Source organism: Elephas maximus, chromosome 8, assembly GCF_024166365.1.
Source record: "Elephas maximus indicus isolate mEleMax1 chromosome 8, mEleMax1 primary haplotype, whole genome shotgun sequence".
NCBI classification, from domain to species: domain Eukaryota; kingdom Metazoa; phylum Chordata; class Mammalia; order Proboscidea; family Elephantidae; genus Elephas; species Elephas maximus.
Genome location: NC_064826.1, coordinates 81629394 through 81643616, shown reverse-complemented (window position 1 = coordinate 81643616; position 14223 = coordinate 81629394). Strand labels below are relative to the sequence as shown.

General features: G+C 40.6%; 1 protein-coding gene across 1 annotated transcript in view; it reads right to left on the bottom strand.

The window, feature by feature from the left end:
• The window catches only part of ABCB5 (ATP binding cassette subfamily B member 5), a 112021-nt gene that overhangs the window by 16698 nt on the left and 81100 nt on the right, over window positions 1–14223 (bottom strand). The window contains exons 21-22 of the mRNA XM_049894288.1: window positions 13155–13255; window positions 11960–12100 (exon numbers count right to left, since the gene is read on the bottom strand). Coding sequence (XP_049750245.1) covers window positions 11960–12100; window positions 13155–13255 — 242 coding nt within the window. The remainder of the gene's footprint in view (window positions 1–11959; window positions 12101–13154; window positions 13256–14223) is intronic.

Sequence of the window (14223 nt, the reverse complement as noted above, 5' to 3'; positions counted from 1 at the left end):
TTTGATATAGATCCAATCACAACTTTCAAAGTCCCTGTTCTGTAAGTTTCATTTCCTTGGCTAGAGGGCAGAGTGTTTCTTCTCAAAGAGGTGGCCATTAGAATTATTTCCATGATCATCCTCTTTTTCTGTATCACCTATCTACCACCAAAAGACTCTCTTCTTCCCACCCTAAATCCTCTCCCCAACAGTAACAACGACTTATGTTTAGATGGTACCTTGAATTGTACAGAGTGTTTTTATGCCCAAGATACCGTTTGATCACCTCCCGGGAGATGAGTTGTTGTTGGCTGCCCTCGAGTTGGCCCCTGACTCATGGCAGCCATATGCCCAGTGGATTGGACCATTGTGATTCATAGGGTTTTTATTGGCTGATTTTTTGGAAGTAACTCATCAGTGCTTTCTTCCTAGTCGGTCATCATCTGGAAGCTCCATTGAAACCTGTTCGGCATTTTAGCAACACACAGATCTCCACTGACAGACACGGGCAAACCAGTTGCCATCGAGTTCTGGCTCATGGTGACCCCATGTGTGTCAGAGTGGAAATATGTTCCATAGAGTTTTCAGTGACTGATTTTTTGGAAATAGATTGTCAGGCCTTTCTTCTGAGGCTCCTTTGAGAGGGCTCGAACCTCTCACCTTTCAGTTAGCAACTGAGTTCATGAGCTGTTTTCACCACCCAGGGACTCCCAGGCAATGAATAGGGCAATAAGTATTACCACTTCTTAACAAATGTGGAGAAATTTAGCAATTTGCCCTGGGGCACAAAGCTATGAAGCTGTGGAGCTGCAGGGTAGGAATGTGAACTTCCTTGCTCATTATGTTTTTCCTACACAGTGTTCCTTCCAGTGGAAGGCTGGCTTGGACTGTCTCTTTCCACCCGTCAGGGCTTGTTACCACTTTCTTTCCCATTTTAGAATCTTCGGAGGGCCCTAGATATCAATGAACTCTTCTTTGACTTATTTCTTTTAGATCCCTCCGGTGGCTGATCCCTCTACCTCCTCTTCTTATCTGTCTTCCCCTCTCCCCGATAGTCTCTGGGGAGGAGCAGGCAGGAGCTTGGTGGCTGTCATGGCAGTGAAAGGTAAAAGAACCGTTCCTGTTTTTCTTGTTTTGACTAAGAGGGCTGTTTTCCTAATTATAATGATGACACTCACAGATCATCCATGGCTGCCCAGCCTACTAGAGCAAATGTGGTGGTGGAGGCCTACTTCAGCTCTTTCCATCCTTTATTTCAAAGTATCAGGCAACCACTGGTATTAACTGAAAATCTGTCTATGTTTTTCTTTCGGCCAATTATCATTTTTAATATTGAAAATCTAACACTATTTCCTGTCAAGAACTATATTTAGATTTTAGAAGGATTAGGCCACAAACGGAGCCCTGTTGGTACAGTGGTTAAGAGCTTGGCTGCTAACCAAAAGGTCAGCAGTTTGAATCTACCAGCTGCTCTGTGGAAACCCTATCTGGCAGTTCTACTCTGTCCTACAGGGTCACTATGAGTTGAAATCGGCTGGATGGCAATGGGGTTTTTAGGCCACAAACGCAGCTCTGGTGGCACAGTGGTTAAGAGCTGGGCTACTAACTAAAAGGTCGGCGGTTCGAATCCACCAGCTGCTCCCTGAAAACCCTATGGGGTAGTTCTACTCTGTCTTATAGGGCCACTGTGAATCGGAATTGACTCGATGATAATGGGTTTGGTTTCGTTTTAGGTCACAAAAACAAACAAACAAAAAAAAACACCAAAAGATTTCATTTTACTTGGACCCACAATCGATACACAGCGAAGCAACAGTCAAGAAATCAAACAACATCTTGCATTGAACAAATCTGCTGCAAAATACCTCTTTAAAGTGTTCAAAAGCAAAGATGTCACTCTGAGGACTAAGGTGCACCTGACCCAAGCCATGGTATTTTCAATCGCCTCATATACACAGGAAAGCTGGATGATGAATAAGGAAGACCAAAGAAGAACTGATGCCTTTGAATTATGGTGTTGGCGAAGAATATTGAATATACGACGGACTGCCAGAAAACTAATAAGTCTGTCTTGGAAGAAGTATAGTCGGGGTGCTCCTTGGAGCACTTTGTCTGACATACTTTGGACATGTTATCAGGAGGGACTAGTCCTTGGAGAAGGACATCATACTTGGTAAGGTAGAGGGTCAGCAAAAAAGAGGAAAACCCTCAATGAGACGAATTGATACAGTGGCTGCAACAATGGGCTCAAACATGGCAACAATCGTGAGGATACCGCAGGTCCGCAGGCCCGGGCAGTGTTTTGTTCTGTTGTAAATAGGGTTGTTATAAGTCAGAATTAACTCGACAGCACCTAAGAACAACAAAGGCCACAAACACCTAAGCTGCTTGATTTTGCTTCTCAGGCAATTTTCAATGCCGTGACTTTTATTATGACTACACTGAAGTCTCTCAAGTCTTGTTTCCTTCTCACCCACCTGCTCTACTTAAAAAGAGAGCTGCCATGGAATCGATTCTGACTTCAGGTGACTCCATGTGTGTTAGAGTAGAACTGTGCTCCATAGGATTTTCAGTGGCTGATTTTTTGGAAGTAGATCTCCAGACGTTTTTTCCAAGTCACCTCTGGATGGACTCAAGCCTCCAACTTTTCAGTTAGCAGTTGAGTGCTTCAACCATTTGCACCATCCAAGGACTCCGATATAATATGTATACCAAAGAAAGAAGGAACTAACAGAGCTAGAGCAAGGCTCTGAAGTGGGCATGGAGTGTTACAGAAACCTGTGCTGGGCACTAACTCTTTCTAGACTATGCTACGTAAGTGAGCCAGAAAAAAACCTAAAGGCACTAATGTAATATCGGACAGGGGAAAATTAAGTCACTTTGTATTTCTAAAAGTCTGTACATTTATAGTGAAATAACAAATGGAAAGTGTTGCCAGGGCTAACAGAGGCAGAAGAGTACCTTGTTACACATATGTGCCTGAGATCCAAAACAAGAGGTTTTCTAGGGCTTCTGTGGACTGGCTAGGGAGTCCCTGGGTGGTGCAAATAGTTAACTCACTCAGCTGCTAACCAAAAGGTTGGAGGTTTGAGGAAGAAATGCTTGGTGATCTATTTCTGAAAAATTAGCCACGGAACACCTTATGGAAAACAGTTCTACTCTGACAGACACAGAGCTGCCGTGAGTCAGAACTGACTCGACGGCAATTTTTTTTTTTTTATGCTTTGGCTGCAAACAGCCAAATGAAAATGGTATCGCTTTACTTTAAATGCTCATTTCAGAGAAATTCCTACAATAACAGATACAGAAGGAGACAGCCTCTGTCATAAGATACGTATGTGTTTTTTTTTTTTTTAAAGAGGAAAAAGCTAAAGCTGATAGTAGTCCTGCCGATAAGATATTACGAGCATATCAAGCATTCTGCTGTTACAGCCCCTTTTTTACACACCCCTTTCAATCCCGACTCATGGCAACACTATCATTGCTGAGAGACGGATCACTAGTCTCTGTAGGTATAAATCATGAAAATGCATTCACATTTTATACAGCTATTGTTCTACACCTTTATTTTTTAACAAATAGACTGAAATGTGAATTCCCTAATTTTTACACAATTCTAGGAAAGCTTGTGGCAGTGGCCAAAAGAAAGCCCTAAGAGTTTAAAGAACTATGGAGAGCGGTCTGGGATTCAAGCCTTACACTCCTATTTCTTTAAATGTGGTCCTCAAACCCTGTGCCTCAGAATAACCCGGTATGTTTGGTAAAACGCAGATTCCTGGCACCATACTAGATCTACAAATTAGACTTCTGGAGGTAAGCTCTGGCTATCTGGATTTTTAACCAGGTCCTCAAGTGGAGAGTTGGGAAACCATTTGTTTAGAGAGGGAATAAAGACAAAACAAAACAAAATCAAACCCATTGCTGTTGAGTCGATTCTGACTCGTAGAGACCCTGTAAGTCAGAGTAGAACTGTCCCATAGGGTTTCCAAGGAGCAGGTGGTGGATTTGAATGGCCAGTCTTTTGGTTAGCAGCTGAGCTGACTTTTATCTAAGGAGTGTCTAGTAGGAGGGAGTTTACTTTGTAAGCCTCTTCCATTCAGTTAGTTGATTAGATAGAAAGCTGTCTGTCACCCTAGACTCTGGAAGGCACAGAATCTTCTAGGCCAGGTAAAACTAGTGTGTCTAACTAAAGGAGACACCTTCATGGTGATACGTTCATGGTAATTGTGGGCCCCGCTGGTTATCTAAGAAGGCTGGAGTCTTTGGTGTTGAAGACAAATCTCAACTATCACAATTCTGCATAGCCCTGGGCTCAAGTTTCCTAGAGAATTTCTCTTTGGTTAGTACCATAAAATATGGATATTCTTACTCTGTCTTCAGTCATGTTGAAAGATATTCAAATACAAAGTAATGCCAGCAGCCCTAGCTCAGACAGCCCCCTGTTTCTTCATTCCACAACAAAGAGTTCTTCCCTTAGGACCCTGAGAAATACCAATGTGATACTCTTCTTTAATCATTGTTCTTATGCCAATATGTCCTACACATGTTCTGACAGCCAAAATACTCATGTCTTTAGAAGATGACCCTTTTTAATGAATTTAGTAAAATAGAAATCCAGGAAGTATGGCAGGCAGGTAGGGGGAAGAACTATTGTATTGGAGCCTTTTCAATCTCTACATTTTAGGGCCACGAAGTAACACTGAACAAGTTACTTGTTCCAATTACGTTAAGAACCAGCTCAGCACTGGATATCCAAATGGTTGGAAAACTAAACAAGAATTATCATTAAAGAAAAAAAAGTCTTTATAGGAAGGTGTTAGGAAGAGTTGTCCACAGATTTCATAATAATAAAAAATATCTATTAAGTCAATTCTCTGGCTCCTGGAGGCATAAAATTGAATCTGTTTTTTGCTACTTACTGGTTTTGTGACTTTGGACAAGTTAAGTAAACTCTTTGAGTCTTAGTTTTCCCCATCTGTAAAATGGGAATCAACTACAGAAGATTAAGCAGATGTTGCATGACACATGCATAATATCTAGTAAGGACTCAATCAAGATTAGCTGTTACAGTAATTATTATGAGTGAGGGAATGGTTGGCAATCCTGGGAAACCCCTTTCAGAAAAAATCCTGCCTGATGTCACTTGAAGCTGTGAAAGTGATGGGCATGATACTGAGGTTGTATCACTCTTTACAAGGATCCCTTGTAGCACAATGATTAAAGTACTTGGCTGTTAACCAAAAGGAAACCCTGGTGGCATAGCGGTTAAGATCTCTGGCTGCTAACCAAAAGGTCGGCAGTTAGAATCCACCAGGCATTCAATGGGAACTCTGCGGGGTAGTTCTACTCTGTCCTATAGGATCCCTATGACTTGGGATCAACTCGATGGCAATGGGTTTGGTTTTTTTGGTTTGGTTAACAGGTCGGTAGTTCAAACCCACCAGTGGCTCTGCAGGACAAAAGACTTGGTGATCTGCTCTGTAAAGACTGCAGCCCAGGAAACTCTATGGGACAGTTCTACTTTGACCTATAGGGTCGCTATGAGTTGGAATCGACTCTATGGCACACGATAACAACAACATCACAGGTCTCTGGGTGGCACAAATAGTTTGTGCTCGACTACTAACCTAACGGTTGGCAGTTTGAACCCAACCAGCAGCAAACTGGAAGAAAGGCCTGGAAGTCTGCATCCATGAAGATTACCGCCAAGAAAACCCTATGGAGCAGTTTTGCTCTGTAAGGCATGAGGTCGCCATGAGTCAGAATCAAATCAAAGGCAAAAAGTTTGGTTTATCATTCTTTAAGAAAATTCTTTGCTTAGGCTTTTTTTAATTTGTTGTGCTTTAGGTGAAAGTTTACAGAGCAAATTAGTTTCTTGTTAAACAATTAATATACATATCGTTTTGCGACATTGGTTGCAACCTCGTGATGTGTCAACACTCTCTCCTTCTTGACCTTGGGTTCCTCATTTCCATTTGTCTTGTATACATGGTTGAGCTACGTGTATTATTGTTTGTTTTATGGGCCTGTCTAATCTTTGAATGAAGGGTGAACCTTAGGAGTGATTTCAGCACTGAGTTAAAAAGGTGTCTGGGGGCCATACTCTCGGGGGTTTCTCCAGTCTCTGTCAGACCAGTAAGTCTGGTCTTTTTTTGTGAGTTAAAGTTTTGTTCCATGTTTTTCTCCAGCTCTGTCTGGGACCCTCTATTGTGATCCCTGTCACAGCAGTCAGTGGTGATAGCCAGGTACCATCTAGCTGTGCTGGACTCAACCTGGTGGAGGCTGTGGTAGTGGTGGTGCATTAGTCCCTTGGACTAATCTTTCCCTTGTGTCTTTGGTTTTCTTCATTCTCCCTTGTTCCCGATGGGGTGGGATCAGTAGACATATCTCAGATGGCTGCTCACAAGTTTTTAAGACCCCAGATGCTACTCACCAGAGTAGGATCTAGAACACTTTCTTTATAAACTATGCTATGCCAATTGAGCTAGAAGTCCCCTAATCTTTGCTTAGTTTTAACCTAAAGAAATCTTAGTACGCAGAAGTAGACTCCCAATTACAAACACCTTACTTTTATATGGAAACCATGGTGGCATAGTGGTTAAGTGCTACTGCTACTAACCAAGAGGTCAGCAGTTCAAATCCACCAGGCGCTCCTTGGAAACTCTATGGGGCAGTTCTACTCTGTCCTGTAGGGTCGCTATGAGTCGGAATTGACTTGACGGCAGTGGGTTTAAGTTTTTTGGTTTACTTTTGTATTTTATGGTGTCCTTGACTTTCTTTTTTTTTTTGACTTAGATCCAGTTCTCCTGCCAAAGCACCTGATGGATGTAGAAGGGAGGAAAAATGGAAGAATCTATGGAAAACAAAAGTAGTTTGAAGAAGTCAACATTGGAAGCAGATTTCCAGAAACATCTGGGATCCCTAATTGGTGGTTTCTCTTACACCAAAAAAACCAAACCAAACCCATTGCTGTCAAGTCAATTCCAACTCATGGTGACCCTACAGGACAGAGTAGAACTGCCCCATAGAGTTTCCAAGGAGCGCCTGGTGGATTCGAACTGCAGACCTTTTGGTTAGCAGCTGTAGCACTTAACCACTATGCCATCAGAGTTTCCTACACATCACTCCCAGTTTTCCACTTACTTTGGATTCAGTCATTCATTCAATAGATATTTATTGTATGTCTACTATGTGCCAAAATCTGCTTTTTGGTTCACAGGGAAACATCAATAAACAAAACAGTTTAGTCCCTACATTCACTGAGCTTATAGTCTATACAATCAATAAAGGAAACAAACAAACAAACAAGACAATTTCAGATAGTAGTAAGAGCTATAAACAAAATCAAACAGGGCAATGGGGTCAAGAGTAATGAGGTTGGGGGTGGCTGGGGGAACTACTTTGGCCATTAGTGAAAGCCTTCCTCAGAAGTTGGTTTAGGAGCAGAGGCCTGGATGCTGAGAAAGAAGCAACCTGGGGAATATCTGGGGAGTGATCATTCTAGGCAGAGGGAAAGAGGACGCTGAGCTAGGGAGTTTTGGGGACAGAAACAGCAAGTGTGGGCTGACACTCAGTTTACAAAGGAGACAGTGGTGGACAAGGTTGTAAAGGACAGAAGACAGAGAGACTGGATCGTGTAGCGCTTGTAGGCTGCGAGAAGCAGGTATACCAGTGAGCAGGTGGTTGCAACAGTCCAGTCAAGAGATGCAGGGACTTGGGAGAGGGTTGTAACAGTGGATGTGGTGATAAGTACTTTGGAGTAGAGCTGCCAGGACTTGGTGATGTATCTGATACATTACGGCAAGAGAAGCAACAGGACAACTGTTAGGTTTTTGTCCCAAGTAACTGCATGGATGGTGGCACTGTTCACCAAGATGGAGAAGGCTTGGGTTAGAGAGCCTTTGGGGAGAAAATCTCAAGTTCTGTTTTGGACACAGTAAGATATTATTGGACATCCAACTGGAGCTGTTCAGTAGGTAGATGGATAACAGCTGGTGTTCAGCGGAGGGCGTCAGAGTTGGAAATATACAGAAGGGAGTTATCAGCACACAGGTGGTATTTAAAACCATAGGACTAGATTAGATTACAAATGAGGTTTACAGATGGAGAAGTCTGAGATCCCTAAGGCCCTCCACACGTAGAGGTCTGGCAGAAAAAAAGGAGCCAGTAAAGGAAACAGAGAAAGAGGGGCCAATGATAAAGAAGAAAAAATAGGCTTCCCAGAACCCTAGAGAAGAAAATGTTTCAGAAAGGAGAGTTTTAAATGCTGCTCAGAGGTCAAGTTAGGTGAAATTAGAGAACTGAGCATTGGATGAAAGCACAGGTGGATGAGAGGAAGATCAGTGAGTACCTTAATAATGAATCTTTCCAGTGGCTGGTGGGAAATAAGGCTATACTGGAGTGAGTTTAGGAGAGATTGAGTATGAGAAGGTGTAGAAAATAAGAATAGGCAACTCTTTGGAACTGGTTTTGCTGCAGAAGAAAGACATTGGAAATAGCTAGAAGGGAATTTAGGGTCATGGGAAAGATTTCTTTCTTTTTCTTAAGTTGAGTCATTATAGAGAAAAGAAACTGTACTGATAGAGAAAATAATGAAAAGAGATAATTGCCTTCAACTGGAATTCCCATTGAGTTGGAAAGATTCCCACTCATAAAATAAATTTTGTTGTGTTTGTTAGGTGTTGTCAAGTTGATTCCAACTCATAGTGACCCCGTGTGACAGAGTAGAATTGCCCCATCGGGTTTTCTAGGCTGTAATATTTATAGGAGCAGATTACCAGGTCTTTCTCCCATGGAGAATAAGTAGTGGACATTAAATAAGTGGTACCAACCACATGGAGAATCATGTAATAGACTGGTGAGTTTGGTAATGGAAAGATGAGGTGATTCTCCCTTGACTGCCTTATTAGACTACCTTCATGTAAACCAATTAGAAATTTACTTTGGGTTACAATTGCTTTTAAAAATAAAGAAATTTCTGTGAGAGCTTATAAGATAATCAGACATCTTACGTTAGTATGAATGTGTTCAGTCAGCTTGCTTTCTTGTAATACAGAAGACCAGTTACATACTGAAGGAATGAGATCCTCAGGATTTAAGAAAAGCTGCAGAAAGTTTTGAGGAAAACATGTTCTCAGTCTCAAACAATTGATTTTCAAACAAACTTTTGAAATACAACCAATTTTTAAGCTTGGGTTTGTCTGCATTACATTAGAACTAACGGAAAAAAACAGCTAGCTTAATGGCAGGGGGGAGTGGTGAGCTGAATAAATTAATTTATGTATTTTCAGACTTCTTTCCTTGTTAATCTATTTGACTAATTAATTAGTCTGTGTAGTCAGAAAGAAGCACAAGGCTAAATGTTCTAATTGTGGTTTACAGGTCCAAACAGGCAGTACTACACACTGTTTTAGAGAACAGAACGTAGTAGTCCAGGGGACATGTAATTACTGTTGAAAATTTAAATACATATATTCCATTTGACAAGGAAACCTACTTCCAAGAAACTGCTAAGTGGCCTTATCATTGGGTAAGATTCACGGATACTCAGTTGGTGAATGGTGAACTGTATTCTTATCAGTGCTTAGCAAAGAAACTTCCTGGGAACTCAGTTACTGTTGTTGTTAGGTGCCCACTCACAGCGACCTTATGTACAACAGAACGAAACACTGCCCCATCCTGCACCATTCTCAAAATCGACGCTGTGTTTGAGCCCACTGTTGCAGCTACTGTGTCAATCCATCTCATTGAGGGCCTTCCTCTTTTTCGCTGGCCATCTATCTACTTTACCAAACATAATGCCCTTCTCCAGGGACTGGTCCCTCCTGATAACACGCCCAAAGTAAGCAAGACGAAGTCTCGGCATTCTCCCTTCTAAGGAGCATTCTGGCTGTACTTCTTCCAAGACAGATTTGTTTGGTTTTTTTGGCAGTGCATGGTATATTCAATATTCTTCATAACACCATAATTCAAAGGCATCAATTCTTCTTCGGTCTTCCTTATTCATTGTCCAGCTTTCATATGCATATGAGGCAATTGAAAATAGCATGGGTTGGGTCAGGTGCACTTTAGTTCTCAAAGTGACATCTTTGCTTTTGAACACTTTGAAGAGGTCTTTCGCAGCAGATTTGTCCAATGCAAAATGTTGTTTGATTTCTTGATTGCTGCTTCCATGGCTGTTGATTGTGGATCTAAGTAAAATGAAATCCTTGACGACTTCAGTGTTTTCTCTGATTATCATGATGTTGCTTATTGGTCTAGTTATGAGAATTTTTGCTTTCTTTATGTTGAGATGTAATCCATACTGAAGGCTGTGGTCTTTGATCTTCATCGGCAAGTGCTTCAAGTCCTCTTCACTTTCAGCAAGCAAGGTTGTACCATCTGCATAATGAAGGTTGTTAATGAGTCTTCCTCTAATCCTGATGCCCTGCTCTTCAAATAGTCCGGCTTCTTGAATTATTTACTCAGCATCCAGATTGAATAAGTATGGTGAAAGGATACAACCCTGACACACACCTTTCCTGATTTTAAACCACCCAATGTCCCCTTGTTCTGTTCGAATGACTGCCTCTTGGTCTAAGTACAAGTTCCTCATGAACATAATTGTTTTGGAATTCCCATTCTTCGTAATATTATCCATAATTTGTTATGATCTACACTGTCAAATACGTTTGCGTAGTTAACTCAGTTCATGTTTAATAAATAAGTATTTTTTCATGTGAATAGAAACTAAAAATTATTCCAAGTTATTCTGAAATTATTGGACACCAAAAGACTTTTGGCCATTTTCTCAAGTTCAATAGATCCTCAACATGCCATTAATGAAGATATTCAAAAGAAAGCTACCTGGGACTTGAGAGGCAAATCTCAAAGACAAGCTCCCAACATGTTTAGTAAAATGGCAGCATTCCTGGAGCATGTGTACTCTCCCAAGTCATTATTTTGAGTAGCTGACCCTTGCTTGGAAACCCTGGTGGCGCAGTAGTTAAGTGCTACAGCTGCTAACCAAGAGGAAAGCAGTTCGAATCTGCCAGGTGCTCCTTGGAAACTCTATGGGGGCAGTTCTACTCTGTCCTATAGGGTCGCTATGAGTCGGAATTGACTCAACAGCACTGGGTTTGGTTTTTTTGGGGTTTTGATCCTTGCTTCTGTATTTATGCTTGGCTTGAAAAATATAACATTACTTTTTTGAGTCAAATGTTCTATGAATTTCCCTAGTTCTAAATGTTTAGCAATGGTATTATGACGTGGATTAAAGAAATTTTCTGACAATATAGGGAGGCATAGAAAGCACACTCAGAATTAATTTTTCTAGTTTCAGCAGCTGAATTTAGGTGTTCCTATTAAAAAAAAAAATCTTAATTATGTGACCAGAATTCCAAAATAGAAGCTCCAAAACTGCTTTGGAAAAAGGCACCCTCACTGGGATCCGATGACCCGTTCTAAATGTGACTAATCTGAAGGAAACCAGTCATTTACACGTGTTTGTTCTGGAATGGTTGGTCAGCAAAGAACTCAACTGCAGTGATTTGCCGTCATACTTAGTGAAGGCACCTCCAAAGTGGGAGTTCCACAGTCTCACAAACTTCCTAAGAAATGGGTGACAAGAAGGCATAATTGACCCCTACATTCCCTATTTCTAGGAAACTGAAACCAGGAGCAATTCATTTGGGAGTTTAATTTAGATCACCCATTTTCAAATGTTATGTCAGTGTTTCACCAGCCAGACTACGCTTCTCATAGATATAAATGACTATATACATATACGTATGCGTATGCGTATGCGTATGCGTATGCGTATGCGTATGCGTATGCGTATGCGTATGCGTATACGTATGCGTATACGTATACATATACATATTTTTTAATTCTCCAAGCATGCATTTTTCACATATGTGATAATCCACTATGAGCTGGAAGTTGTTCAGGTTAATTTAAGTGCAAGGCCCACTTAGGATGTTTATATGTTCACACAACTTACGCGAACATGCCCTCGGGGGTCATTCGTCCAGCTTGTATTAAATACGCTCCAAGGCGAAACCCCGCTGCGTAGCTAAAATATACAAAGGCATGGCTGAACGCGTAACAGCTTCCAAAGAGCTGTGCTTTCTTCAAGGCATTTCTGAAACACACAAAATTTACCAAACAACGCTACATGAGATACAGTGAGGTCAATTTGACAAATATTGTAGAGTAGTGAATACAGAAGACTTAGAAATGCGATGATTTAATGGATATACATTTTTCTAAGGATTAAAGAGAAAATGTTTTTTTTTTTTTACTACTGAGAATTATTGTAGAGAAAACAGATAATATAAGGATTTTTCTCAAGAGCTATTCACTCTATAGTTAAGTGTAACAAAGTTGTATATAAAGACAAAGAATGAACAAAGTCTGTGAAAGAACAGCTTAATAAAAGAGTTTGAGAGATTTGGTTTAAAGGTGTTTAGAAATAGTCTCTATTAGAATTTTGCCCTCGCTCATAGACAAGTAGTGGAAGTTATATAGGGAGTACTGACCACAAGCATGAGTACAAAAGAGTACTCAGGTACCTCTGACAAAGTAATACAGACGACATCACTAAGCAAATGTGATACAGACTGGTTTAAAATGAAAAGGCATGTGCACATTTACTGTATATACATTTGTCTTAAAATGTGAAGTATTTTAAGGGTTTAATATAAAGGCAGGGGTGGATTAACCAGTAAGCAAGGTACATGGAGAATTAAAGTACGCAAGGTACGCACCATCTTGCTTGTGCTTATTTACTAATCTGTAGTGCACAATTTCACATTTGAACTGTGTGCTACAGATTAGTAAGAAGCCCACGTAAGTCTGTGTGTTCTTGCTTATTGGTAATTCATCCCTGTATAAACTGCAGAACAACCTTATCTGCTCTCTAGAATGTGTTATTTCTGCATTTTGTTTCAGGAAAATAAGGAAAACATGCAGAGGTACTAATAGACAGCTAATGGTAATACGGGAGGGCCCATATGCTTGCTCTTGATGCCTCTTTGAGCTGCTTTTTGATGAAGTTGTATGAGAAATTATGATATGCCATTATTAAGGGAGATTCTAGAGCAAATAACTTGGGAGGCAAACCTCTGGTGCTCTACAGAAGTACTGCCTTTACGTGAGCAAAGTCTAGTTAATGGAATCAGTATGAATGTAATTACCTGTGCTGAGTCTGAAGCGTCTCATTGTACGTTTCTTCAAAGGCTTTTTCTCTTGTTAATGACACTATAGTACGTATATTTTCCACAGCTTCAGTTGCTATCTTACAAAATAAGGCAATAAAATATAAAATAAAATTAGTGATGGTTGAACTTTCCCCAACTATGAATTCTAGTCAGTTACACTGGGGACGTATTAAGTATATCAAGTCAGTAAGTTTTCCTGACAAGTACTCTTAGCTCCTTTTTTTGTTTCCCAAAAATAAGATAGGAAAATGTCATTTCAAAATAATAAAACCCCCCAAAATCAAACCCAATGCCATTGAGTTGATTCTGACTCATGGAGACCCCATGTGTTAATGAGAAGAACTGCTCCAAAAGGTTTTCTTGGCTATAATCTTTACGGAAGGAGTCCTAATGGCACAATGATTAAGTACTCTGATACAAACCAAAAGGCTGGGCGTTCGAATCCACCCAGCGGCTCTGTGGGAGATTGATTACAGCCTAGAAAATCCTAAGGGGCAGCTCTACTCTGTTGCATGGGTTCACTATGAGTTGAAATCGACTGGATGGCACCTAACAATAACAACAATCTTTATGGAAGCAGATTGCCAAGGCTTTCTTCCAAGGTGCTGCTGGGTAGGTCTGAACCATGAACCCTCAGGTTAGTAGACAAGCACAAACCATGTGCACCATCCAGGGACCTTCAAGATGATAGACACAAGAAACATTTCCTTTGAAAAGATTTAGTCCACCAATATAGATTTAACCTCTTTCAAATCTTTTCAATTTAAATTACTCCACAGGCTGGAGGAATCAAACACAAGTGAGCATTACGTTTGTATGCAATCTTGCATGAGAGCTTTCCTATATTTTATAAGACAATTCAAAAAGAAGATGGCAGAGAGAATCAAATAAATGATTATTTCAGTATAGCACAAACATGCAAATTGCAGCCAAAGACTCAGGAACATTCCAGTAAAATAGCATGGGATGTGGCTACAAGTTTCTTTAAAAGATAGAACCATTTCTTAATATGATGTCTATGAATTTAAAAAGATATTTAATTCAC